At 42.6% G+C, this 27,234-nt stretch overlaps 1 protein-coding gene across 6 annotated transcripts in view; it reads left to right on the top strand.

The window, feature by feature from the left end:
- Positions 1 to 26,553, top strand: part of EIF4E2 (eukaryotic translation initiation factor 4E family member 2) — a 30,592-nt gene extending 4,039 nt beyond the window's left edge. Inside the window, exons 2-8 of one of the 6 annotated variants that reach the window (XM_084891878.1) lie at positions 1,839 to 1,953; positions 3,631 to 3,765; positions 8,640 to 8,744; positions 10,437 to 10,589; positions 10,680 to 10,816; positions 17,257 to 17,334; positions 24,055 to 26,553. In XM_084891878.1, coding sequence (XP_084748004.1) covers positions 1,839 to 1,953; positions 3,631 to 3,765; positions 8,640 to 8,744; positions 10,437 to 10,589; positions 10,680 to 10,816; positions 17,257 to 17,302 — 691 coding nt within the window. In that variant the 3' untranslated portion in view covers positions 17,303 to 17,334; positions 24,055 to 26,553. Of the gene's footprint in view, positions 1 to 1,838; positions 1,954 to 3,630; positions 3,766 to 8,639; positions 8,745 to 10,436; positions 10,590 to 10,679; positions 10,817 to 12,534; positions 12,801 to 17,256; positions 17,335 to 24,054 lie in introns of those variants that run through there. The other 5 variants (XM_084891881.1, XM_084891879.1, XM_084891877.1 and 2 more) reach the window with 5 other exon arrangements.
- Positions 26,554 to 27,234: the final 681 nt, after the last annotated feature.

Raw genomic sequence — 27,234 nt, 5'->3', positions numbered from 1 at the left:
GTGCTACACAGGCTCCTTTGAGAAAGTTTCATAAGGGAAAGTGTATCATAGCACAGAAAATGGTTTCCCAGAAGTCCAGGGAGGCCAAATGAAGCCAGTGGGATAATAGCATCACAATCAAAGCCAGTCTCTACTGTCTTTGCTCCTCTGCTCAATTGGCTTTCTCTGCCTTTGCTCATTGTTTTTTTATTTTTTTATTTTATTTATTTATTTATTTAGTGGCTTTTCTTATGTGGGACCTGTATGCCTGCCCCAGCTCTGACTCTGATCATTCATCTTTTGTATGAAAAGCTGAGGAAGGAATCTATGATAGCTCATTTTCCCTGAGGCATAGGTTATTGGCCAGGCTAGACTGCCCTTTAATCAGGTTCCCTTCATAGTCATGTCTTGTCCAGGATGGGGATGGGGATATTTATGGTACAGTGCCTGCCCACCTGAGTATATTCTACAACACTTGGCTAGCTCATGAATTCTAACACTTATTGATTGCTTTTTATGTGCCAGGCAGTGAAGATACATGGGCAGGAGAAAAAAGGGTGCTTTACAAAAGGTTTTTGTGTCTGTGTAGGGTAATATCTGAGTTATATAATTTGAGCATTTCTAATATCTTTCTTGAGAGTTGTCTAATTCCATTTGACTAGATAGTCATTAGGGACAGAAAGGTGATTTCGGAGAAGACCCAGCTCTAGACTAAACAGCATTCTAATTAACTTTGTGAACTCACTTTCTGTTTATTTTTTTGTCTGAATCCAGTGAACTTTAGCTGTACCTGAAAGCGTTAGGGTAGTTTCACTGCTCTTAAAACAGCAGCTCCTAAAGTATATTTGATCATACTTATAGGCAAGAAGTCATTATTTCTTTTTTCAGTCATTGGCACTTTAGGCTGAGGAAGTGCTTGCAAAGAGCACAGATGTGGAATATAGATGCTTTGGAGGGTGGTGCTAGCAGGCAGGAGTCGGATTCTAAAGGATCTTGCATTTAATTGTACTTTATCCTTCATGGTGGGCAGCAAAGGGCAAGGGACAGTTGAGCGTTTTAAGCATGGAACTTAAATGGACTGTTTGCATTTGGAAAGATCATTTGGTGGCTATGTGGAAGACGGATAGAGGGAAGTTATAGTTCGTGTTGGAAAACCATTTAGGAATTATTATAATAATTGAGATGATAAGAAGAGGGCCTGGACTAAAGCAGTAGCAGTTGGGAAGGATATGAGAGATGGTCAGAACAAGAAGAATAGGTAGGTAAGTTTTTTTATTTGTTTCTGTTTTGTTAATCCTCACCTGAGGATATTTTTTCCATTGATTTTTTTTTTTTTTTTTTTTTTTTAAGAGAGATGGGGGGAGACCTATTGATTGGTTGCCTCCCACATGCGCCTCCCAGGAGGCCGGGGATCAAGGCTTCAACCCAAGGTATTAAACCCTCGACTCTTCAGTCCAAGGTCCGATGCTCCAAATACAAAGCAAAATGGGCTTAGGATAGGTAAGTTTTAAAACTTCATTTGAAGTGCCAAAGCAGTTACTTAATCCAGAAACTCTTCTGATTATTGACTCTTTATTTTTGGTCAAGAAAACAGTTCCTTAAGCTGTTTATCTCTTTTTTTCTCTGTGCAGCCTGTTCTGAAACTGGAAGAGGATGCTTTTTGGAATTTACACATTAGCTAATGGCCATTTTATTTTTGTTTAATCTTCCTAATTGACTTGCCCTTTTCTCATCTCATTGCCGGTATTTTGAGTGACTTATGGGTTTTTCCCATGGTAGTTCATTTGACCTGGTGGCTTTGTTAGGTAAGCAAGAATCAGTTCAGTCATGAGGTAACACTATTTTGCCTTTCTACTTAGATTGAAAGATGATGACAGTGGTGACCATGATCAGAATGAAGAAAACAGCACACAGAAAGATGGTGAGAAGGAAAAAATGGAACGGGACAAAAGTCAGAGCAGCAGTAAGAGGAAGGTGAGTTGGGACTCAAAATTTGGTTATCTCATGCAATCTGGAAAATACCAGGTTAACAATTACACACTATTTTGTAAAACCGGATTTTGTTCTCAAGAAAAAATTGTTGAATCATTGGAGTTAATTTTGGGACTCAGAACTGTTCCCTTACCACAGGACCTTGAGATGCCGCCTTGCTTTCCAGCATTCTGCTAGCTTGAGGTAGGGGAGAATAACCCTGCCGATAACAAGGTGTTATTTGCTTCATAATCTGCTGCTGAGTATTTAAAATCCTGTACATCCCTTGAAATTTTAGACTCTTTAGTCAGTAATAGTCTAAGCTAAAATGACTTGGAAAAGAAAAAAATTAGAGACTAGAAATAGATGGATCAACTTCTTTATTGAAAAGCAATCATTAATTGCTTTATTCTGCAATATTTAGTACCCTCCAAATGCAAGCATTTCAGGGCTAAGAGGACACAAAGGTCAATCCATAGTTTCTGTGGATCAGGGAGCTAACATTTAATGGTCGTAATAATAGTAGCTAATATTTATTGAGTACTTTTTTTTTTTTAAATATATTTTATTGATTTTGTACAGAGAGGAAGGGAGAGAGATAGAGAGTCATCGATCAGCTGCCTCTTGCACACCCCCTACTGGGGATATGCCTGCAACCAAGGTACATGCCCTTGACCGGAATCGAACCTGGGACCTTTCAGTCCCCAAGCCGACGCTCTATCCATTGAGCCAAACCGGTCCCGGCTTTAAAAAAATATATGTTTTTATTGATTTCAGACAGAGGAAAGGGAGGGAGAGAGATGGAAACCTCAGTGAGAGAATCATTGATCAGCTGCCTCCTTGATTCTGGATTCTGGGTTCCATAGTCAGCTGACACACTGGAGATCAAGCTCGAAACCTGAGCTTGTGCCCTGTCTGGGACTCAAACCCTGATCTTAGTTCATAGGTTGACACTCAACCAGTGAGCCACGTTGGCCTGGCTATTGAGTACTTCTTATGTATCAAGCACTGTGCTAAGCACTTTATTTCTATTAAATTATTTTATCCTCTCAACACTCATTTGAGATGATGATCACCCCATTTTTCAGATGTGTAGCTAAGCATAGACAGGTTAAACAACTTGTCCTAGGTCACTAGCCAATAAGCTATACTGGCATAGAGAAAGTGGTGCTGGACCTGGGAATATATACAGATAATATACAAACATAAATACGTATACAGTAGAAAGTTACAAAAGCTATAAGAACATAGGTAAAATGTTACAGGAATTTAGAATCCATTAACTACTACAGAAATTTACTGTGTAAACAGAATCGTGAGCACATTGCAGGTAATTGAGCATGTATTTATTTTTTTAATTTTTTAAAATATTTTTATTGAGTTCAGAAAGGAATGAAGAGGGAGAGAGAAACATCAATGATGAGAGAATCATTGATCGGCTGCCTCCTGCACACTCCCCACTGGGGACCAAGCCTGCAACCTATGCATGTACCCTGATCTGGAATTGAACCCAGAACCCTTCAGTCCCCAGGCTGACACTCTATCCACTGAGCCAAACCAGCTAGGGTGAGCATGTATCCTTTTTAAATTGGGGAGGTGGTAAGGGTGATCCTATAAAATGTTTTCTCACTCTCAGAGCATGTGATAAATGGCCAGGACTAACACACCTTTAATGTACAGGCTGTTGTCCCGGGACCAGCAGAGCATCCCCTGCAGTACAACTACACTTTCTGGTACTCCAGGAGAACCCCCGGCCGACCCACCAGCTCACAGAGCTATGAACAGAATATCAAACAGATTGGCACCTTTGCTTCTGTGAGTACTTAGTGAGCCTCGGTAGTAAATTCATACCTGTATTTTTATCATTATGTTTGTTTATCCTCCTGGTAACCTCTAGGATTCTGGTTTCCTTAGTCAGCTGACCTGAGTCCCCGAGGTCAGATTTGTTCATTCTTAGGTTTCTCATTAGATATCCATAGGTATTAGTGTTTAATTGTGGAATTGATCAGAAAGGGACAATATAAAAATACAGGTTTGTTTAAGTAGATATTTAGTGAGTCCTTAGTATGTGCAGTGTCCAAGAGTGGGTGGAGATATAATTTTTTAAAAATTTAGAGAGGAAGGGAGAGGGGGAAAGAGACATCAATTGACTGCCTCCCATACACACCCTGACCAGGAATTGAATCCTTCGGAGCATGTGAGAATGCTCCAAACAACTGAGCCATGCCAACCAGGGTGAAAATTTTACAGTACATGGTATCTATTCTCATGAAACTTGATGGTTAGAGTAAAGAGTAAAGTTCAAAAGTTTCCTTTGTATTTAAGACCCTTTCATTAGGATTTTGGATCTGTTTATAATTATGTATAAAATACCATATTTTCCCTGTCTTCAGCATGAAAAAGAAGTCTCTAATTGTTTTTGTGGGAATTGTCAGAACAGGGAGCCCAGGCTCTGTCTTATCACCTTCATAGGTAGCTAGGTTTGTCTTCCCTAAGAAGCTGTCTTGTTCAACACAGATTATGTACTTCCTATGTGCTATACATTGTATCGCTGGGAAAAATCAAATGGGAGGGGGGGTGTTGTTATTTTTTTGAAATTGTTGGGGTATCTGCCTTGTTTAAAATGCAGATACTGGAAAAGGAAACTTTAATAGGCAGTAAATGTTACAGTAAAGTCATAAGGAGAAAAGACACTTTATGTAACTTCCTTTGATCCTAATGATAGCCTTTTTTTAAATTTTTTAAATATATTTTATTGATTTTTACAGAGAGGAAGAGAGAGGGATAGAGAGTTAGAAACATCGATGACAGAGAATCATCGATCAGCTGCCTCTTGCATAGCCCCTACTGGGGATGTACCAGCAACCAAGGTACATGCCCTTGACCGGAATCGAACCTGGGACCTTTCAGTCCGCAGGCCGATGCCCTATCCACTGAGCCAAACAGGTTTCAGCTTATTATAGCCTTTTGAGGTCAGTGATGTTATCCATATTTTACAAATGAGAAAAGGGAAACTTGGGTTAAGTATCTGATCTAAAGTCAAGTCACTTGTAATTTTCTGACTAAGTGGAGGAACCAGTGTTGAAACTCAGGTTTGGCAGCCTGTAAAAGCCCCATTCCAAAGCCCATATTCTTTCACCTTTCCAATATACCAGAATGCATGACATGAGCCTTCAGTTTTTTAAATGTTTGCATCATGCTAGACAAGCTACATTTATTTATTATTATTTTTAAAAAATATATTTTATTGATTTTTTACAGAAAGGAAGAGAGAGGGATAGAGAGTTAGAAACATCGATGAGAGAGAAACATCGATCAGCTGCCTCCTGCACACCCCCCACTGGGGATATGCCCACAACCACGGTACATGCCCTTGACCGGAATCGAACCTGGGTCCCTCCAATCTGAAGGGACCGACACTCTATCCACTGAGTCAAAGCAGTCTTGGCTATCTATTTATTATTGATCAAATATACTGCACATATAACTGGTAATCAGGTCATCCCATTACTATATTGAGTTGATATATGCTCCCTTAACACTGGTAAATTTAGGCTTTTTTTAAATATCAAAAATAGCTTGTGCACTGGTGCATATTTGGTTCAAGAATTGTTTGTTGAATGAATTCAAGGGACTAGTAGGGTTCTAAAATGAATTAATTCCTTTGTCATTAGGGAAATAAGACGTAGCTAGGAATTCTAACACAGGGAGACAGAAGTGCTATTGGGAAGCACAAGGAGAGTCTGCTTACATTGTTTTTTCAAATAACCCGGGGAGTTCAAACAAACCCATGTTGTTCAGGGGTCCAAACTGTAGTCCTAACATCTCTGAATCTATCACAAACATTTTATTACCTGCTATATGGGAATGGAATGACCTTTACAGGTAAAATAGCAGCCTTTATTTATGAACATCTGGTAGAGCATTTGGAGGATCAGAGAAGACACTGCTCTGGGGAGTAAGTTTTCATTCAGGATTCTGTTCAGTTATTTTGTAGTAGTTACCAATATTTCTAGCACTTTTCTTTTCCTCTTAAAGAAAGCATATGTGAAGTTACCCAGCTTGGGAAAGGAGGGTTTTGCTTTCTCTTTTGGCATATATGGTAAGTTGAATAGAGTTGGCCATGAACATCATCTGGGGTTCAAGTTTCTTCAGTACTCACTTGATGTGTGACAGTGTTTGAAGTCAGATGTCATGTAATTCACAGCATTAAGAAAAGCCTCACAGAATTAAACCCTCACAGAGAAATAATTACATTGTGAAATCTTTTATTAAATCCAAAGCAGTATTTCCATTTGTCTTTAATCCTAGTATTTAACTGGTAAAAGTTCTTAAAATCAGGGTGACTAAAAGGCAGTGTTTTAAAATGGGAAGAGCATTGGATTTGGGGGTGGCAAGGCTCATTTATCTGGTGCTTGACTCTGTGGGCTGAAACAAGTTCTGAAGCCATTTTCTCAACTATAAAATGAGTGAGGTAGTTCTGAGGTCTTTTCTGCATCTCATATTCTGAGTCTGAACACTTATTTTTTTGTTGTTGTTGTTTCAATAGTTTCAGAAACCAAAATTGCCTAAAGAGAAGGAGAAACGTCTTTTAAAGTTTAATAATATTTCTTGAGCTGTCTACTTCATTTCTCATGAATATAGATATAAGATTGTGACTGTACAATTGTACAGTTTGGCTGTAAGATTGGAGAGGGCCAAATCATTAATGAAGCAGTGCTTGATTGAGGAATTGGGGAATGTTTGTGTACCTTTCTACCCCACAGTCCCTCTCTTATTCCTATTTTTCAGTGAGACACAGTTTCTACTTGATGTAGCTTATTTTCCCCCACTGTGTTCAGGTTGGAAGATTATTGCTCATTGTATATATTTGACCATTTACTATCCCTCATACAGTTAAGCATAGCAGTTGCTGAGATGAGAGACTGCATTAAAGCCCTATAAATGGTGCTCATTCCTGACTTCTTTGTAACATGAGACACTGCCTGTGCTCCTGTTCTTAGAGGACTGACGGAGTAGCCATTGTACACAGTATAAGTTGTGTTGCTAACCAGATCTAGAAATATGACCTGAATCTCTATGTACTAAGTATCCACTTTCAGCTGCACAATTCTGGTGTCTTGCTGTGTGTCTGTCTAGAGCCTCCTGGGCAGTGAGTTGGCAATAGAAGTTGTTTCTCTCCAGACTGTTATACATCTTCTCTTTCCTCCTAAAGTGTGCCTCTTCACTGGCCAGTACTTTGTAGGTGTCCTCTGTGAGACAGGGATAGGAAAGTCATGTTGCAAGGCATCACTGAGAGGAACAGTAAGGACCAGCATGATGGGTATAAATAAGCCTGCAATTGCGAGAGAAGGGTGTCAGCTTTTCTAACAAGACTTTGAAAGAGAGGCAAGGAGAAACATAGATTTCTAGATAAGAAGAGGGACTTAGAGAGAACAGACTAAAGTTTGTCAGAGGAGTGAGGGGTAGGGGGATGGGTAAAAAAGTTGAAGGGATTAAGAGGTACTAATTGGTAGTTACAAAATAGTCACGGCAATGTTAAGTATGACATAGGGAATATAGTTTTAAAAAAAACTATAATAATAAAAGCATAATATGCTAATTAGACCGGATGTCCTTCTGGACCAAGCTGGGGCTGTGAGGAAAGCCCGGGTTCCGGATGCTAGAGGGAAGCCAGTGCCAGCAGTCTGGGAAGAAAGGCATACTCTTGCACGAAGGTGCCAGATGGATACAGGGAGAATACTTGGTAAAGTATATGATTGTCTAATCACTATGCTGTACACCTTAAACTAATACAAGATAATATTGAATATAACTGTAATTGAAATATACATATATATGAGAAGAAGAGGGACTTAAACCCTAAGTATTAGAGGCTAAGTCCTACTTGGTTTTGGACTGTCCTGGCCTTAGAAAGGCAACATGATGCAGCATATTGCGTGGGATTGATTTTATCACTGTGCTCAGTAACTAAGTAGAACTAAAATGTATTTCACTGTAGCTAATGCTGTATTTGAGTAAACAGTCTTTGATCAAGAGGGTATTTAGGCCCGAATAGCGTGGCCCAGTGGTTGAGCGTCAACCTATGAACCAGGAGGTCATGGTTCAATTCCTGGTGAGGGAACATGCCCAGGTTGTGGGCTCAATCCCCAGTGTGGGGCATGTAGGAGGCAGCCGATCCCTAATTCTCTCTCATCGCTGACGTTTCTCTCTCTCCTCCCTTCCTCTCTGAAATTAATAAAAAAAAAATATATTTTTAAAGAAAGAGAGTATTTGGTTCTAAAAAATGCGTTTAGACTCAGGTTATGTGGCACTTAATACACCTTAGAGCTAAAGGGTTTCCATTATGTAAAACAAGGCCCTCACATCATGTCCTGGTTATCCTGTGGCCTCTGTGGGAGGATGCATATTGACTGGCATGACTTCACTAGCCAACGTTCCTGGCTGAGGTCTTAGAGTTTTTCTTGTATCAGCAATATTACGTTTTTCTTTTATCCAGCTATACCATATGCTTTCATCTAACACACCCTTCCTCCCACACAGTCCTCCAAATGAAAATGTATCCTTTCAAAGTATAGCCTGTAACAGTGTGTCTTCCATGTTTATGCTTTTCTCTTAGATAAGTCTTGCATTCAATCAAAGAAAAAGAAAGGTCACATCTTCTGTACTCTGGGGCCCTCTCTTCACAGGTGGAGCAATTCTGGAGGTTTTACAGCCACATGGTACGTCCTGGGGACCTGACAGGCCACAGTGACTTTCATCTCTTCAAAGAAGGAATTAAACCCATGTGGGAGGTGAGGACTAAGGGCCTCAGCAAGATGGGTTTTTGCGGGGAGCCCTGCCAAGGTTAAAAGTACTTTAAAGCCTTCTTTCAAAACTGCATTACTGTTTGGTACATCCTTAAGAGTTGGGACTTCCAGGAAAAGATACTAGTGCCATTGTTTGTCTGGGTGGGTTGGTGCTGGGTGGTTTTGAAAGATTATTTCATCACTAAAATGGTATGTAACAACATTAAAGGATAGGTTTCATTTTATTTAATTTTTTAAAAATACTTGTTTTTTATTGATTTCAGAGAGGAAAGGAGAGGGAGAGAGAGAGAGAAACATCTGTGATGAGAGAATCATTGATCGGCTGCCTCCTGCATATCCCCCACTGGGAATAAGCCTGCAACCCAGGCATGTGCCCCGACCTCCTGGTTCATAGGTCAACGCTCACCCACTGAGCCAGAATGGCTGGGCTGTTTCCCCCCCTTATTCCCATAGAACTGGCTGAGTGTGTAGTATATTACCTTAGTGTACTTATTATTAAAGTCGGTAAAAAAAATAAGCTTACAGGCACTAATTGGAGAAATCCATCTTTTATTCTGATACCATGGCATTTTTCTAGAAGACAAATGTGATCACACCTTCCCTCCCACCCACCCACAAAATTAAACATGTTATGCAGCTCTCTGTTGCTCACGTGATTTTGCAGCTAGTGTACCTTTCAGGCCTCGTCTCCCATCATTTCCACATCTTCCCTCTGGTGCTGCTGAACCTTCCTTTGACTACCTCCATCTCACACTCAGAGTCTGCGCAGACTCATGCTCTTCCCAGTGCCTGCAGCCTCTTCACCTGCTCTGCCTGGCTGACTCCTGTGCCCCTCAAGACCCAGCTTAAATGTTTCCTCTTCTTGAGTATTTTCTGGAGGTCTCATTCTTTTTTAAATCTTTTTAGAGGTCTCATTCTTTAATTTACTGTGCATACCTCTGATATGGCAATGCGTGACAGACTGTCCTGATGTAATTAATGTCTTGTCTGTTTTTTCAACTAAACTGAGTCTGGGAAAGACTGTGGCTTCCCATTTGTGTATTTGGGACATGATGACACTTGGTAAACTCTTAGCAAACAAAGTGAGGAATGAAAATAATAATAAAAGTGAGGCATGATCTGTGTTTGAGATCTGATATTTCATTTTGATTGCTAACGTAGTTTCAAAAAAAGGATTTTTTTTTTTTAATTCTCACCTGAGAATATGTGTTCATTGATTTTAGAGAGAGAGGAAGGGCGGGGGAGAGTGAGAAACATTGATGTGAAAAAGAAACATTGATAGATTGCCTCCTGTACATGCCCCAACCGGGATCAAATCTATAACCTAGGTATGTGTCCTGACCGGGAATTGAACCTGCAGTCTTTTTGGTGTATAGGGTGGTGCTCCAACTAACTGAGCCATCTGGCCAGGGCAGAATTCTTTTTATTTATTTATTTATTTTTTAATTCTTGGACAATATTCTTTTTAAATCATATATTCAGCCACTTTTTGTAATGGTGTGTATAAGGATTTCCACCTTGTCTTTCTTTGTTTTCTGTCTCTTTTCTCCTTAACATTTTTCCTATAAAGTTGAATATTGAAAAGTGACAAAACCTTTTAGCGTTCGTGAAAAAAAAAAGAAAGAAAGAAAGCTGTGAAACCATATTTTAACTTCAATGCTTTCTGTCTTTTTATAGGATGATGCAAATAAAAATGGTGGCAAGTGGATTATTCGGCTGCGGAAGGGCTTGGCATCGCGTTGCTGGGAGAACCTCATCCTGGCCATGTTGGGGGAACAGTTCATGGTTGGGGAGGAGATCTGTGGGGCTGTAGTCTCTGTCCGGTTTCAGGTAAGCTTCCTGTGGGCAGGTCTGGTTTCGTGTTGCCTTTGCTCTCCTCACTGCCTCTGGTGTGCTTTGATGAGTCCCTCTGTTCTGTAGGAGGACATTATTTCAATATGGAATAAGACTGCCAGCGACCAAGCAACCACAGCCCGAATCCGGGATACACTTCGGCGAGTGCTTAACCTACCTCCCAACACCATTATGGAATACAAAACCCACACCGACAGCATCAAGTACGTGTTGGGGGGGCTTGGGGGTGCGTATCCCTAACCTTAGCAGAAGTAGGTTCTTAGCCGGGTCCAGAGAAATACGGTCGTGCAGGAGACTGACTTGTGGAAAAGCACAGAGCAGGCTCCCCCTCTAATGCTCTTGGCCACTTGTAGCAGCTCTTTGCTGGCGAGGCTCCCTGCTAACTCACTGTGTCAGAGAGAACCCCTCTGCAGAATCCCAGTTGCAGTGCCTGGGCTTGCTTTGTTTCCATGGGCTGTCTTGTCTTTCATTGGCTAACCACTGACTTAAAATGAAAGACAAAGCGCTCTCCTTTTTCTTGCTTGTTTTAAAGATAATTTCACTGAACAAGAAGGTCCTCCCTGTCCATTCCAACCCTCCACTTTTGCATGTTTTTCTTTTAACCTGTTAGCTTCAGTCTGTTTCTTTGTCCTGGGAAATTAACTTCTTATCAGGAATGTGACTCCATTTCCTTGTGTGTAGAGCTGAAGTCCTAGAGGAAGCAGAATAGAGTGTTTGTTAGAGTAGAATCTAAGAGAAGCATAAATGCCAACAGGAAATAGGCTTGGCTTTGCCCTCTTTCTAGGACTTAGAGAAATGGAGCCAGACACCCACACAGAATCACTGGTTAGGATTGCTCCTTCAGTGACTGAGTGTCAGAAATAAGTTCAGGTTACTATGATGAAGTTGTGGGGAGTGGCTATTAGATTTCCTCAAAACTGGACGGAGAGCTAGCCAACTAGGAGTCGGGACTTTTAGGGTTAGTTCTCTCCTTTGACTCCAGCATCATTGTGTGCCTTTGGCAAGTCTCTGCCACTCTGCTTCAGTTCCCCCGTCTGTAAAATGGGGGATAATGATAACTTTACCTAACGGGTTTGTTGGGAGGCTGATTGAATCTTTGTAATGGAAGGTCCTCAGATGGAGACGGCTCTTACAGGGCCAAGTACTATTGTTGCTGTCATCATCATCATCATTAGAAATGATATCATCATAAAGTTATTCTTATTAAAGACCATAATGAGCCCAGTGATGGTGTTCAGCAGACCATTTTGGGAGTCTTTTTCCCATGCAGTCACAGATGATATTGTGGGTGGAGTTAGCTAAAACTAGCTAAGGGCCAGTTTTTAACTGGGAACACTGCCATAGGAGTTCATTCATAATCAAATGGCTGCTTATGACTCAGTGAAGCAGCCAAGAGTTATTAGCTGGCCATTGCCCTAGTTGCTTGACTTAGCAGTCCTGTGTTAGCATTGTTTTTCTCTAAACACATTTTTCCTATTCTTTGTTCTGGGGTAGAAGTAGTTTCTGCCTTCCACTAGACTCAGTCCAGGCTGGAGAGGTCTACACCTACTTTTTCTAGGACTCTTACATTCAAGGTTTCTAAACACCCCCGCCCGCCCCCATCCCCCAAAGCAAGCTTTTCACCTGGATAGAAAGGGCAAGAGGTATTTTTTCAACTTTCCCCTCTCCACTGATCTACCTTTCTAATTCCCTGAGGCAGTTTTTCCTGACTTGTAGAAATGTATTCAAGTCCTTACAGAGTCTAGGAGAGCCTGTGGGCTTTTTGCTTTAGACTGCTGCTCGCTGCTTTATCCAGAGGTCTGCCTAGTACTCCAGCCTGCAGCTACAGGGACCAGAAAACCCTCCTTGACACCCAGATGCTACTTTGCCTGCGTCTCCCTCTTTCCTCTCCCAATGTGCCAACCTTTTGCACTTCCACTAGAATGCCAGGCAGGCTGGGCCCCCAAAGGCTCCTTTTTCAAAACCTCTGGAAGCCGCGGTTGAATGTGCCATGACCCTCTCCCTCTCTGGATGGCACCATCATTGAAGCTGGCATCATCGGAGTCTCTTGTTCTGTTGGCGTGCTACCTGGAAGATTCTTCTGTCCTGGACAAGAGGAATTGGAAGAGCATTTTATGTTTTAAGAACAGGCTGACACACAGCAGCTACGACAACAGCTGAGATTACTTAATAAATGGTGCTAAACTAGCTTGTCTCATGCTCTTGCTCTTTATGGTGCATCAAAGAAATGGCTTTTCAGACTGACTGTCACCATATTAAGGAACGGCACAGACTTCTCCATGGAGGGCCATCGGGGGAATGCAGCCTCATTTCCATAAGCCCATTGTACAGTGTCATGTGGTATTCGTTCTACTTCTGCTGAGGTCTGATATAACGAGGAGACATCTAGCTCTCAACATGAGACCCATTTTCAGTACTTGAATTTCAGTCTCCATCTAGTCACGCTGATTAATAAGAACAGTGATTTCTGATGTAGAATTCAGCTTGAAAGTCATTAAGGTTGAAAAGGGGGGGATCCTCAGCCTTTGCTTTGCTGACGTCATTTGCCTTTACTTCAAAGAAATCTCTTGCTTGGAGGTAAATTCCTGCTTCCGTCTGTGTGTAGCTGTACATATATAGCTTCCTTGCTTGGGGTTAATGGGGTTTTCTCACTGCCAGGGCTGCCCAAGCCACAAGCTTTTTGCCAGTCTTTCCCTTCCGCTTTCCCTTGAGGGCCAGGTCATCCTGCTCTTTGGGCTAACTCTGCTTGCAAGGTCTCAGTGTTCTAGCCCTTCCCATTCTCCCAGAGTAATTGTGCCTTAGAATCTGAGGAGGGGAAGCATTTTCATCCTCCGTGAGTTTGCTCCTTAGGGTATCTGACTGCAGCACGTGCCAGCCCCTCCCATGCTTTGTGGCTTGGCTTGTGTGACCTGCAGCTTGGCCTGCAGGCCCTAACCTGCATGTACAATTGCAGCAAGCCTCATATTACTTCAGGTTTTCTTGGGAGCTACCACCAAAACCAAAAAGAAACATTTTTGCAGACACTGGGTCAGGTTGCCTGATAGTATCTGTGAAGGTGGCTATGGGCGTAATGCGCAAGTTTCCAAAGTGGCTGTTCCATTCTGGCAGCGACACCCTGTGCTTGTACCATCCTGACTGACCACCAGTCTCCACGTGGCCTGTAATTCCACAAAACACACACTGGGACAGCACCCTGGGCTCAGCCTTCTGGAAGTGCTGGTGTCATTGCTGCTTTGTTTTTTGCATATACAAAATTGGTTGAAGTCTCTAGAAAATGGCATGTGGAAATGCCTATTCTCTGTTTTTAGCATTTGTCAAAGAGTTACCTCTTACGGCCTTATCCCTCTTGCCTTCTGCTATTATGTTACATGTATTGACCTTAATTTCAGCTAATATAATTGGTCCAGGGGATGAGCTTGACATCACCTTCCTGAGTAAGTTGATCAGAAAGCACCAAATTGACCTTCAGCCTCCTCATGTGAACACATGTGAACGGAAGTCAGAACTTGTCTGCTTTGCTCCCTTCCTGTGTCTCTCGCAGGTATAGCTTTGCTTGAGCCAAGGACAGCAGCTGCTGGGACTTGAGAATTTAAGGGAAAATGAAGGAAAAATACTCCCAAGTGTTCTGGTGGGACTTTTTGTAGGAGTGGCTTAGATTTCTCAGTCAAGTGTACCTCCACCTTGCTGTGTTTCCAATGTCCTTTTTCAACTGTTAGGTTTTTCCAGCCTGCCCCTAATACTCTGCTTGTGGCCTTTTCCTGCTGCGCTCCTAGGTGAGCTGAGAGGCACACACTGCTGCACACATCACCAGGGCTGCTTTGCTACAGAGGTGACACCTGCCTGCTGCCTCCTACCCTTGTGTTGCCAATAGCAGGTCCCATTGAGAAACAGGAAACTTGTTAGATGGAGTGTTCGCTCCAGGTGCATGGCTCCTAATAGGGCCAATCGCAGTTAAGGTTTTATAGGTTTGGGTCCTTGGAGGCATCAAGTGTCTCACTGTCCTCCATTTTGAGAAGAAATCTAAGACAGACTTGCAGCCCGGAATCGTGGGACCCCAGGATAAAAGTGTGTTGTGAGGAAATGACTTTTGGAATAGTGCTATTGAATCTCTTTGTGCATCTGGCCCAGATGGAAGAGGGGAAGACAGGGCCCGCTTCACTGAGTGGGCCACAGAGCTGGGAAAAGTGACCAGCCCTCTCTGCAGAGAAAGTTGAGGGTAGGTGACTTTATTTCTTTGTTCTAGAGGAGAAATGGGTCAAATCGTGGGGAATTTCCTTAACCTTGTTTAGATTTCATTATACTTAAACATAGAACTTTGTAGGCAGTGACCAAATATCCCTTCTGTTGTGGCTAAATTAGCCTGGTGGCACTGGGTCACTCCAGTGTTAACTGCTGGCCTGCCTCATGAAAGATACTCCTTACTGATATTCAAAGTAAAGAAAGCCCAGACTAGTAGAAGGTGGAGCTTGTCCATGAGTGTTGAGGGCCAGCTGAGTGCTTTAAGGGATGGAGGGCGGGGCAGTTTGGAGTTACACAGACGTGGACCTCTGCTCTCAGCTTGCTTTCTGGTAAGTGAGCTGAAGGACTCTTTTGACTCTGTTATTTGAAATTGTTCAGAATTCCCTGTAGGCTCTATTAATCTCAGTTATTATTTTAGAAGCTTCATTCATATGACATTTTTAACATTCAACGTCTTTTTCTTTTTTTTTTTAACCTTTAAAAGAAGCAAGTTTTAATATTACCAATATGCCTGGGATGTCATATGGAAAAGAATTAGAATGTTCGCACTTAGCTTTAGGCAAGTGATTTATTAGCCTATATTGTGCCAATGACAATGACCAACTAATTTATTTCCACTGTATCCATGTGAGGAAATTTCCTCACTCAGATTCTTCATAATAATTTAATATGTGAGGAAGATACTGCTAAAGAAAATGGGAGGCCAGTTGAATGCCAGAATGGGTTAGTGTAGATTTTTAACACAGAACTGCTCTGTTTGGACTAGTGTACGCCTTTCTGGAAACAAAAGGATACAGAACACGAAGCTTCAACACAACCATGCAATTTCTCTGGACATTTAAGTTGCTTAAAATAGAATTTAAATTTTAATGTTAAAATGAAAGAGGGGTTTCTTGGGTCATTGCCCAAGTATCAGATTTTGCTTTGCCCTGTCTTAATTTGAAATGAGTGAAAGGGCCTTCTGACGTCACTCCTGGACTCACAGAGTTCATCATCACGTTCCTGTCACCAGGATGGGCTGTGAAACAGATTTCTTGCTATGAAAATTGTGAACTAACAGAGACTGGCACACTTGTTTAGTAGTTTTATATTTTTCTTCAGTTATATATTTGTAATTTTGGTAATACTCTGAAGAAACCATTAACTGCACATCAAATTCTTATTCTAAGAGGTAGCTCATGAACTTACAAATGCTCCTGTTCAAAAGGGAAATACTGATGAAACATGTATAAGTATCACCTAGAAGAGTGAATTTGTTGTGCCAAGTCCCTGTATTTAATCTCTCCCTATTTAAAAAAGAAGAAAAGCTACCTTTAGAAGGTCTGGTAAATATTGTTTTTTAGTGGCCATAATCTAAGCCTGTAGTAAGTGACACAATATGTTGTCACCCTAGGTATTGTCACCCCTTGAAACCAAGGATGAATAATTTTTAAAAATGCATTTTAGATTTAGAACTCTCAACCATACACACACACACACACACACACACACACACACACACACACACAATTCCCAGGAGACTTACCAGACATTCTGTCCTAGTGGGGCTGAGAAATGGCTGGGGCAAAAGTTAGGACATCAGTTCCTCAGAAAACGAGGTGGTAGGGCTTCTGGATGCATAGGGCCTCTGGGTTTCTCCTGTTTTCCAGCCAGCAGTCACCCAGGGCCTCTTAGTTGAGCACACTCTGAGAGGCTATACCCTTCGGTCACATTCTTATCCCTTATCCTTGTTTCTGAGTTAATCAGCGTGGAAGTCATGAGCACTGTTCTCTGAAATTTTGACCTGTGACCTGCATAGCTTAAATTTTTTGTTTTTACACAGCTTAAATTTTAAGATAGTTACATGGGTATATTCTGACACAACCTGGTACAAATTTGGGGTCTGAAGTTAGAAGAGTCAGAAGGTTGGAAATGTTAAAACAGAGATGGAGTAGTTTCCCCATTGCATCTTTAGGCACCAAATTTGCTGTCAGGTACCTGCCCTTACCCTCAAGGTGAGACCCAGTAAAGTTTCTGCCACTGTCCTCACCTCCCACTGCTGCCCTGGCTCTAGAGAATTGGGGGTGTCTTCTGTAATGATTGAGCTTAGCTCCGACCTCATTGGCCTCCCGGGTAGACTTGTTGAAGGAGTGGATTCAAAGCCTCTCGGGAATAGTGAGGGCCAGTCTTCACCAGTGGGGCCTCCAGGACAAGTGCCAGCTGTCCCTAAAGGCACTGACTGGCATTACTGTGAATCCGGGGGGAGGGGGGGGGGAGAGTACAGGTGGGAAAGATCATGGCTATGCTTCTGGATATCGTGAGTTGTACTTGACCTTGAGAGTGTCTGGAATGGGATGTGGGTTATGTGTCCTCTCTTAAAAAGCTTTTGATCTGAATGTGCTATTTTTTGTCTCTGGTTTGCCAGGGCCTGGGAGGAGTTTCATGGCCTGGTGAACAGCAGCGGCCGCTGATCGGACGCTCCCCTCTGTCTCTCATACTCAGGGTAGGGCCTTGTCAATCTTCTCTGTAACCTTTTGACATACCTCTCAGCCATAGGACCCCTCTTTCCTAGGGGCTGTGCCCTGCCTACTTGTCCCAACCTTGTTCTGCCAGCATGGAGTCAGCTCCGAATCAACTCCAGCCTCTCTGACTGACTGTCAGTCTCAGAAAACACTGACAATGGGTTCAGACATGTCTCGGGGTGAACCCTGGGCAGGCCACTTAACCTCACTGTACCTCTGTTTTCTCACGTGGAAAGTGAGGTTTCACTGACTAACATCTCAGATTTTTTCTGATGACAGCATTTCATGATTATAAATGTGCCACAAGTCCTTTTTATTTTGCTCTGATGTGGCCATTTGAAACCATCTGACAGTGTCCTGTGACTTGCATGGAATAGGTGAGAAGTATGTTTCTTGCTTGCAGGAGGTGTTTGTTAGTCGTGAGGCGCCAGTGGTAGAACTTTGAGGTTTTCGCGGTGAAAGGGCTGGGGCAGCTGCCGGGCCCCATAGGAGACAGCTCCTGTGTGTACTGTAATAAACATTGCACGTTTCCCAGCAGAGAGGCCTGGGGACGTTGAAGGCCAGGCCGCTGTAGCGTTCACTGGAAGAACATCTGTATATTGGTTAGGAGAGTCTCTCTTTGTTGAGCACCACTCAACATGTCTGCTGCTGTAGCCGGAAAGTGGGGTGTATTTATTCAGAATGAGAGGGGTGGACAAAAGGATGAGATTTGTGTAGGCCTGACATGAGATCGTTTTCCTGGACATCACCCACCACCACCACCACCACTATCGTCACCACCACTACCACCACCACCACCACCACCACCACCACCATTCCTAAGAAAGGATTTCTAAGCATGGAACAGATCACGTCAACAGTAGTAGCTGCTTCAGAACTCCACCTTCCCAGGGAGGAAGTGAGGCTTTTCAAGAAGAGGAGACCTGCATCCCACAGATGGGCTAGAAGTGAGGGACAGAAGCTGGTGGCAGGGGTCTGAGGACTCTGAGGATAGACAATAGTCCCAGAACTCCTGCACATACACATGATGCCACTCACACCTCTTTTTAAAACAGTTTATTTCCCATGTTATAAATGCAATTTTAGATAATATTAGATTTTTTAAATTGAAGTTTAAAAGGATTTCTAAAGTGTGGTCAGCATGGAATTCTGAAATGACTGCTAATAAAATAATGCAGGAGGGATGAAAAATGCATCAGCTATACAATTAGATACATTGATTTGCAGGCTGCAGAACAGATACTTAAATTAAGTTTAATTTCCAGAGGCCTGGTGCTATATGGAATTGTTTAATATTACCATCCATATTTAATTATGTCTAAGATTCCCCCCCCCCTTTTTTTGTATCCCTAAAATCGGAATGCTTACAGTGAATGTAATAAGATTTTTGTCATAGTTTAATTGGCAATGCTTCTTAAAATACATAAAATGAAGATACTGTTAAAAGTCAACAGCATGTTAGGTCCATAAAAAAATGCTTTAAAATGAAATTGGAATAATCAGAATGGAAGAAATTTTAAAATTATTCCCTCTTCCTTTAGCTAACACTAAATCCCACAGAAAAAAAATTTCAGAGTTGCTTTGAAAAGTCCTATCTGTGCATGATTGTCATTTTGCAGTTTATGTTCTCCCTCCTCCCCCTTCCCTGTCCTTTTTATGGGAAGATGAAGGAGGTACATCTGTTCTTTGAGGCATGGACTTGAAAGTCTGAGAGGATTACTAGAGTCTAATAAACAAGCAAACAAAAACAAGCCCAGCTTACTTAACAGACTTGAGAAGGTCTTCTTCATATTTCATCTCTATTGATTTTTACCTTGAAGGAGGTACTCCCAGAAGATGCACACACCCAGCTCAGCTCGTGTTCAGACACCTCTGACATTTAGCTCTCATCCTCTCTGCAATTTCCCCTTCCAAGTAGATCATGATCTGTGAAGGAATAAAAACTGCTATTTAAATAAATTATTATTGAACTACAAGTACTTTTTCTCTATCTGATATTTTATGCCATTCTATATGGTTGCTAATATTTTAGGACTGTTTGATTTGACACCCCATTAAAATCAGTATTGCCCTTCCACCATGTCTTCACTTAGAGGTCCCCATCAGCTGCTGGGAGAGGATTCTGGTTACTTCTGTGTCTGGGCTGCCAGGCACAGAACAGTGATCTGTATTTTTGGGAAATGAAGTTGGTGTGCTCACTCAGTGAGAGATTAGACATTGAAATTGGCCCCACTGCACCTAGGACCTTTGCAGTTTTACTTAATATGCAGGAGGGAGCCCGAGCTCGCCTAGGTTGGACGTACCCAGGAAATGTTCCCTTGAAGAGTGTGGATACTTAAGCCCAATTTGTAACTGTGCTCTCAGAGCCCCCATCAGAGCCGACACTCAGGGAGGGCTTCTCCTAGTTGGCTCCCAGCTTTCCCTAAAGGACCAGAATCATTTTGGTGCCCCTACTGGGCAACAACACGGGCAGGTTTCTATAAGAGCAGGAGGCATTTTTCTGAGGAACCAACCACCCTGCTCCCCAGTGGTTCCTCCTCAGGAAGTAAATACCTTATTAGCTCATTCTTTGCAGAGTTTGTATTTGTCCATTTCTGTAGAAGTACAAGAAGGTGATTGTTTTGAGAGTAGATTAGAAAGCTGTTTCAAATGTGAAATTAGAAGTCAATTTTGATGGAGTTCTGCTATTTCTGAGGCCCTGTCATCAGGATAGAGGGCCATCCAGTAGACAAAGGGTCCCTTTGGCACTGTGGGTCTTTTGGCTTCCTTGTCCCGTGTCCTGGCATGTAAAAATCTTCTGGAATGAGTTAGGATAATGTAGACATCTTTTAAAATATATATATATATAGATTTGTCCTAACCAGTTTGGCTCAGTGGATAGAGCATCGACCTGTGGACTGAAAGGTTCCAGGTTCGATTCCTGTCAAAGGCATGTGCCTTGGTTGTGGGCACATACATCCCCAGTGGGGGATGTACAGGAGGCAGCTGATCAATGTTTCTCTCTCATCGATGTTTCTGGCTCTCTATCCCTCTCCTTTCCTCTCTGTAAAAAAAAAAAAAAAAAAAAAAAAAAAAAAAAAGTCAAAGTATATATATTAAAATATAGATAAATTGATTGATTTTAGAGAGGAAGAGAAAGAGAAAGATCAATGATGAGAGAGCATAATTGATCAGCTGCCTCCTGCATGCCCCCCACTGGGGATTGAGCCCACAACCCAGGCATGTATCCTGACCAGGAATCAAGCCGTGACCTCTAGTTCATATGACCCATACTGGTTGGGCTACAGTGGAAATCTTGATGTCTGAAAGCCCCTTTACTAAGTTCACAGATGAAAATGTAAATTTTTAAAAGATCTTTTACATCAAAAACAATAAGAACTTTCTGTTAGCCCACGCACCTTCCCAGCATTGCTAGGTGGCTGGAGGGGCTAGCTATCAGGAGCTCATGCTGGGTTTTCTAAATTTTAGTTTGTTTTTAAAAGAACAAAAGCCTATCTTTTTATAAGAAAACAAAAAGTCGCCTGTGGCCTTTGCCATTTCCTGTCTCCATTCTTCCTTTCCCTCTTTTAATCTCTCTGTTTACTGCAGCCAAGGTGAGGGATGAGCAGAGGATCAGCTCCCAGCTGGTTTGAGGTGAACAAATTCCTCAGACTAAATTTGGCACCAGGCTGTTCTCAGCCCACTTGTTTTAGAAAGGCTAGACCAGTGCCAACTGCCACCAGCCTGTCATTGTCAGGAGCCTGTCACCCATCCTGTTGCTCTTTCTGATCCTTTTTATCAGACTGGAAAAACAGCTGATTCTCCTGGCTTTTTACTCCTCTCCTTCCCTTTTCCGCTTTTCAGACCTTAGCATGATTATAACGTCTTGGGTTTTCTGACTCTGAAGAGATCTATGACACTATAAATAATTAGAATAAATATTAAATATCTAAATGGGAAATTGTTATGGAGCTCTTACAGTTTACCTGCCACAGAAAGAAGAATTTGTTTCTGCCCCAACCCCAGTACAGTACAGGAATTCTTTCAAAAGATGGTCACCAACTTATGATGGTGACATCTTGAAAATGCTCTTCTTTACATCACTAACCAGCTGAAAGGGTTCGTCCAGGCCCTTGTCTGCTATCTCTCTTACTCCAAGATAGATCATTCTCCCATAGTCAGAAAATTCTCTGAATCTACTCTCACACCCGCTGCCTTTCTAGTCACTCATCTTATTTCTCCCTGCTCTTTGACTTTTGTCATCCAGTTGCTTAATGGGAATAGAGGTGGCATCAAAAGGAAGAGAAGGGCCCTGGCTAGTTTTGCTCAGTGGTTAGAGTGTTGGCTGACGGACTGGAGTCTCAGGTTTGATTTCCAGTACAGGGCACGTACCTCAGTTACAGGCTTGATCCCCAGGGCTTGTGCAGGAGGCAACCAATTGATCTGTCTCTCACATCGATGTTTCTCTCTTCCTCTCTCACTCTTTCTTTCTCCATTTCTGTCCCTCTCTCCCTCCTTCAATCTCTCCCTCTCTCTCCCTCCTCTCTAAAAAAAAAAAAAAAAAAGAAAGAAAAAAGAAAAAAAAATATCCTTGGGTAAATATTTTTAAAAAAATAAGAGATGAAACAGAACAAACCATTCCTTCCTAACTACTCCTTTGTTAGAGGTGTCCTTTGTCGTGTAGACTAAGTGTTACAGCACATCATCCCAGAGGGCTCAGAAGTAACACACACACACATTAGTTATGTTTGCTTTTCTGTCTTAGGATCAGGTACATTCCTTGTCATTTACTACCTATTTCTGGCACCTCAGTGGCGTCTGTCTTTTTATTTATTTTTATACATTTAAAAATATATATATTTTTTTTATTTTTTACAGAGAGAAAGGGAGAGGGATAGAGAGCTAGAAACGTCAATGAGAGAGAAACATCGACCAGCTGCTTCCTGCACAACCCTTACTGGGGATGTGCCCACAACCAATGTACAGGCCCTTGACCGGAATCGAACCTGGGACCTTTCAGTCCGCAGACCGACGCTCAGAGCCAAACCGGTTTGGGCTATTTTTATACATTTTTATTGATTTCAGAGAGGAAGGGAGAGGGAAAGAGAGGTAGAAACATCAGTGATAAGAGAATCCTTGATTGGCTGCCTTCTTCATAGGCCGCACTGGGGATCAAGCCTGCAACCTGGGTATGTGCCCTTCACTGGAATCGAACCCAGGATCCTTCAGTCCAAAGGCTGACACTGAGCCAAACCAGCTAGGGCAAGGTCTATCCTTTTAAAATAGTTGCTCATCTCATTAAGTTCTCTTTGTGTTAAACCTTCAACTCCTTAGAAATCATTGAAGTGCTCAGTAGCCGTTGATAAACGAGCTACATGGTCATGCCTGTCAGTTACAAAAACACCAGTGGGTTTAGAGATAACATCAATCTCTTCCTACGCGAGTTGGCTCACACCAGTTCCAGTTTCCCATCTATCTGTACTGTCTGCAGTCACGCTCTGTGCAGTGAGGGCTATTAGTCACAGTCAGCCTGGCCAGCACTGGGAGAACCCATCAGCTGATAGTGGGAGAAAACTGCTTACTGCCTGGTTGGGCCGAGCATATTTTTTCATCTGAACCTCTCCCTATGCCCAATCAGTTGTAGTCATTTTAAGACAGGCCTGTTAAAGCCAAAGTTTCTAGAATGTTCATTAAAGTTAAAGGGAAATACTGATTTTAAAATCAGGTTATTGTTTCAAAGTTTCATACAAATTTAAGTCTTAAGCACTGGGCCACAGCAGTAGGTAAGGTAAGGTGATCTTGAGCTCCCCTTCCAGCCCTTAGGTTTCCAGATTCAAATGGCAATGTGAACTGCTGAGATGTCATTGGATTTCTAGTGGGAGCAGGGTGGGTACTAGTGGATGACAAACAGGTCTGCAGCCAATCGAAGGCAACTGACAGGACACATCTTACAGTCTGTCTGTCACACACATACATGCTTCTCTTTCAAGAATTATAGCCAAGTTTCACCTCTTAGAATATCCCTTTTAAGTTGCTATAAGTTTTGAACTTGGGGAAGGTTGTTTGTTTGGTTGATTTTTTTTTAATGCATAATACAAGCATATGTTTGATTTTTTTTTTAAGTATGTGTGTGTCTAAGAAAAAGAGAGAGCTCACTCCCACTCTGACTCTGTCTGCCTAGTTTTCACTGTTTCCCTTCCCCTGGTCACTGCTGTTGTTTTCTTATGGAGCCTTACAGAGTTGCTTTTTATATATACAGGCGAATGTGACCTTAGTTCCCGCCTCCCCGCTTTCATAAAAGGTAGCATACTGTGTGCACACATTGTCCTGCATCCTAACTTATCCACTTCTCTTGGAGATCTTTCCATATTAGTAGGGAGCTTCCTTGTGTTTTCTAAGCTACACAGTGTCCCATTGTATGAATGTGCCATTACATTAATATTAACAAGACCCCCTGTTGATATGCAGTTGGGTGGTTTCTAGTCATTTGCTATTGCACAGTTGAGTTGGAGTGTATGAAGGAACTTGGGAGGCCGGTTGCTGTGCCGGCATTAGATTAGTAGGAAGGAGGGTCCTGGACTGTGTCATGGTCATGAGGGCCCCAGAGCTGCTTAGTTCAGGTCTCCCGTGTGTGTGTGTGTGTGTGTGTGTGTGTGTGTGTGTGTGTTGCCTATAGATGATCCGTGTATTGAATGCTCTATTTTCTCCATTTTTTCTTTCAGGGACAATTCAAGCTTTCGAAATACAAAAATCACATTGTGAACGTACACAAGCTGGCAATAATCCTTTTCCTTAAGTATGTGTGTGTTTGTCCGAAATGAATGGGAGGTCTCCAGCTGGTCCTTCCATCTGCTTACTGAAGGGACGTCCCTTTTGCACTCATTCCTGGAGGATGGATTCTGCTAGACACCCTCCAGCATCGCTGACTTTATAAAGTGGAAAGATGGCAAACGTGACTTTGTAATAGACACACTTTTTTTTCAATGGGTTACTGTGGGGGGAAGTCTAGCCTTTCCTTTTGCTGTGTGCTGTCGAGATTCCTCACAGGCCCTCTGCCATGCTCCTCTCTACTGTACAAAGGGTGTCGCAACCACGTGTACCAGCCAGAGCTGTCCACTGAGACTTGTCAGTATTACGAATGTCTGTGCATCCAGGAAACAATTTTTGTTGGAGGTCCCGGGATAGCTGTAAATGCTCTTCTAGCTTTGCCATTAAATTATTGGGACGTTTTGTTTATTTTGCTCCCCTCTTCCCCCAAGCCCACCACCTTCTAAAAATGTGTTACTGATTTTGCATGGTCTCCTGCCTTATGCCCTCTGTCTTCCCTCGTGTGGGACTCTTTCCTCTTAGGCACTGCTGCACTTAGAACTATAATCCAGGTGGCTACTCTACGTCCCCTGAGGCGGCTCAGAAGGTGACTGAAAACTAAACTGGAGCGGCATCCGGTTTGTTAGGAGCAGGATTCTAGCAGAGGTTCGAGTGTGGGATTTGGAGCTGAAGGCAGTGTTGAAATCATTTCCCCAGATGGTCAGGGCCTGTGTGTGCAGCCTGTTTCTGTGGGTTCTTGCACACCCCTCATTTAGGAAGAGAAGCAAAAACTGGTTTTTGCCAGGTATTAATACTTAGTATGGTAAGTTCTGTGATCCTGAAACTGGGACAACTGAAGAAAAGGTGACCACGATAGATGGCTTTCTTTGCAAGGCTGTGCCTGTCTGCAGTGGTTGGAGACCTGCTTTCAGTCCTCCTCACCTGGCATATGTTAGGCTGCTACAGGCATGCTTCAGAAATGATCGGGCATGCATCAGCGAAGCTGGGTCATCTGACTCAGAAGGACTGCAGTCAAGAGAGGCTGAGAAGCACCTAGGATTGAAATAAGTACTGAGTACCAATCGTACAGCAACCTCCAAGGAGCACTGTCTTACTAGGCTCTTGTGAGCAGAGATCGAAGTACCTTAAATTAAGGTCTCTCCTAAAACTTATCCTTGTAGACCAGGGGTCCTTAGCCGCCTGGTCTCAGAGAAGTCATAGGAAAGTAACAGGCATTTCCTTATTGTATTTATATTACTCTCCTACTTTTCAACTCCTAAACACCCTCTAATTGCCACTGTTTTGGGATGTTTTTTCCTAAAAGAACAGAGGAGTACAGGGGCCAAAGGGAGGTGCTTCCGTTATAGGTGAAGTTAGATCGGATAAGATCTAGCAATGATTTAAACTCCAGGAATGTGAAGAATAAATTCTAGTGCCCGGACCATTGTGACGGGCTCAGGCAAACAAACATAGGAGCAACATGGCTAAAATGGGGGGCAGAGGCTGCCTCCTGAGGTCTGTAGGCCCAGGGAGGTCTTTACTTCGGCCTACCCTCAGAATTGCCATGGATATTCCAAAGAGAGCAGACATTTGGATTTGCCCTCCTTTGGGCATCTACCTGACTATTGTGTGGGTGGGTGTGCACAAAGTGTTCTTGAGTGAGGGATTTGTCATGCCCAGTGCTTAGGTGTATTGTCCACGTTCTTTTAGCTTTTTTTTGTTTTTGTTTTTTTGTCTCATTGTTCAGATCTTTTACTCTCTTGTGTTTTCCAGAGCTGCTTATGTCTCCCTTCCACTTTTGAAATTTAACTTTTTTTCATCAAAAATAGGCTGACCCTATGCTAGGTCAAACCAGAGTTATTTGTTAGGCAGCATCTTACCCTCAGAGCGCTCCAGATACTCTGCCTAACAGCTTCATATTGGAGCTTAAAGAGTCACTTTATCCAAATCACCCATTCTCCAGCCTGGCTTGAGAGGTCTTTTCACTTCTGACTCCATAGGCCTCTGCTGTGCTGAGACGTGGCACAATTACGGTTTCTAGAGGCACGGGGAAGGGTGCGCCTAACAAATGTAGACGCTGCTGCTGGGATATGGGGAGTCTCTTTCCACTTTGCACAGGCGGGCTGTTTTCCCAAGACCCCTCTGCTGAGTTTGCCATTCGAAACTGACCCCTACTCCTCTCCTGTTCTCTTCTCATTTTGTCTTTCTATTCCTGTGTGTGTTTGTGTTTTCCTTGTGACATTGGCAGCGGCAGTAAGTTTCTACCTAGAGAGAAGCTTATGATCCGCATGCTCTAAGAATGAATTTCCAAGGATCTGCCAGCGGAGGAGCAGAAGCTGTGGCAGGAGGGATCTAGTGTTGCACTTTCAGAGCAATTGTCTACTGCAGTAATAAATGGAAAGTATCAGCAAGAACTGGGTGTGGCCTCTTCAATACAAGGGAAATGGGTAATCTGTGCACAGGTCTTTGTTTTAAGTGCATCCCAGGACAGAGTATGTGGATGGTGCAGACAGTGTCAGTATCGTAACTATGTTATTAAAATATTCTCTCATTGGTATTAATCACTGCCAAAACACAATTTACATTTGTAATACCAAAACGTGATTAGTTTTAATTCTCAATTTTTGGTAAGGAATATTGGAATGGAAGGAAGTTCAAGGAATTGGATATATATATATTTTTTTTTTTTTAATATATATTTTATTGATTTTTTACAGAGAGGAGGAGAGAGGGACAGAGAGCTAGAAACGTCGATGAGAGAGAAACATCGACCAGCTGCCTCTTGCACACCCCGTACCAGGGATGTGCCCACAACCAATGTACATGCCCTTGACCGGAATCGAACCTGGGACCTTTCAGTCCGCAGACCGACTCTCTACCACTGAGCCAAACCGGTTTCGGTGGAATTAGATATTTTTAATATATATTTTTATTGATTTCAGAGAGAAAGGGAGAGGGAGAGAGATATAGAAACTTCATTGATGAGAGAGAAGCATTGATTGGCTGCCTCCTGCATTCCCCTGGGGATCAAACCCACAATCCAGGCATGTGTCCCCGACCATAACCGAACCTGGAACCTTTAGCCAAACAGGCTA

The sequence above is a fragment of the Pipistrellus hanaki genome, assembly GCF_964339955.1.
Source record: "Pipistrellus hanaki genome assembly, chromosome: 8".
Lineage (NCBI taxonomy): Eukaryota > Metazoa > Chordata > Mammalia > Chiroptera > Vespertilionidae > Pipistrellus > Pipistrellus hanaki.
The sequence above is the reverse complement of the archived record's forward strand: the minus strand, read 5'-3'. Positions and strand labels throughout refer to the sequence as shown.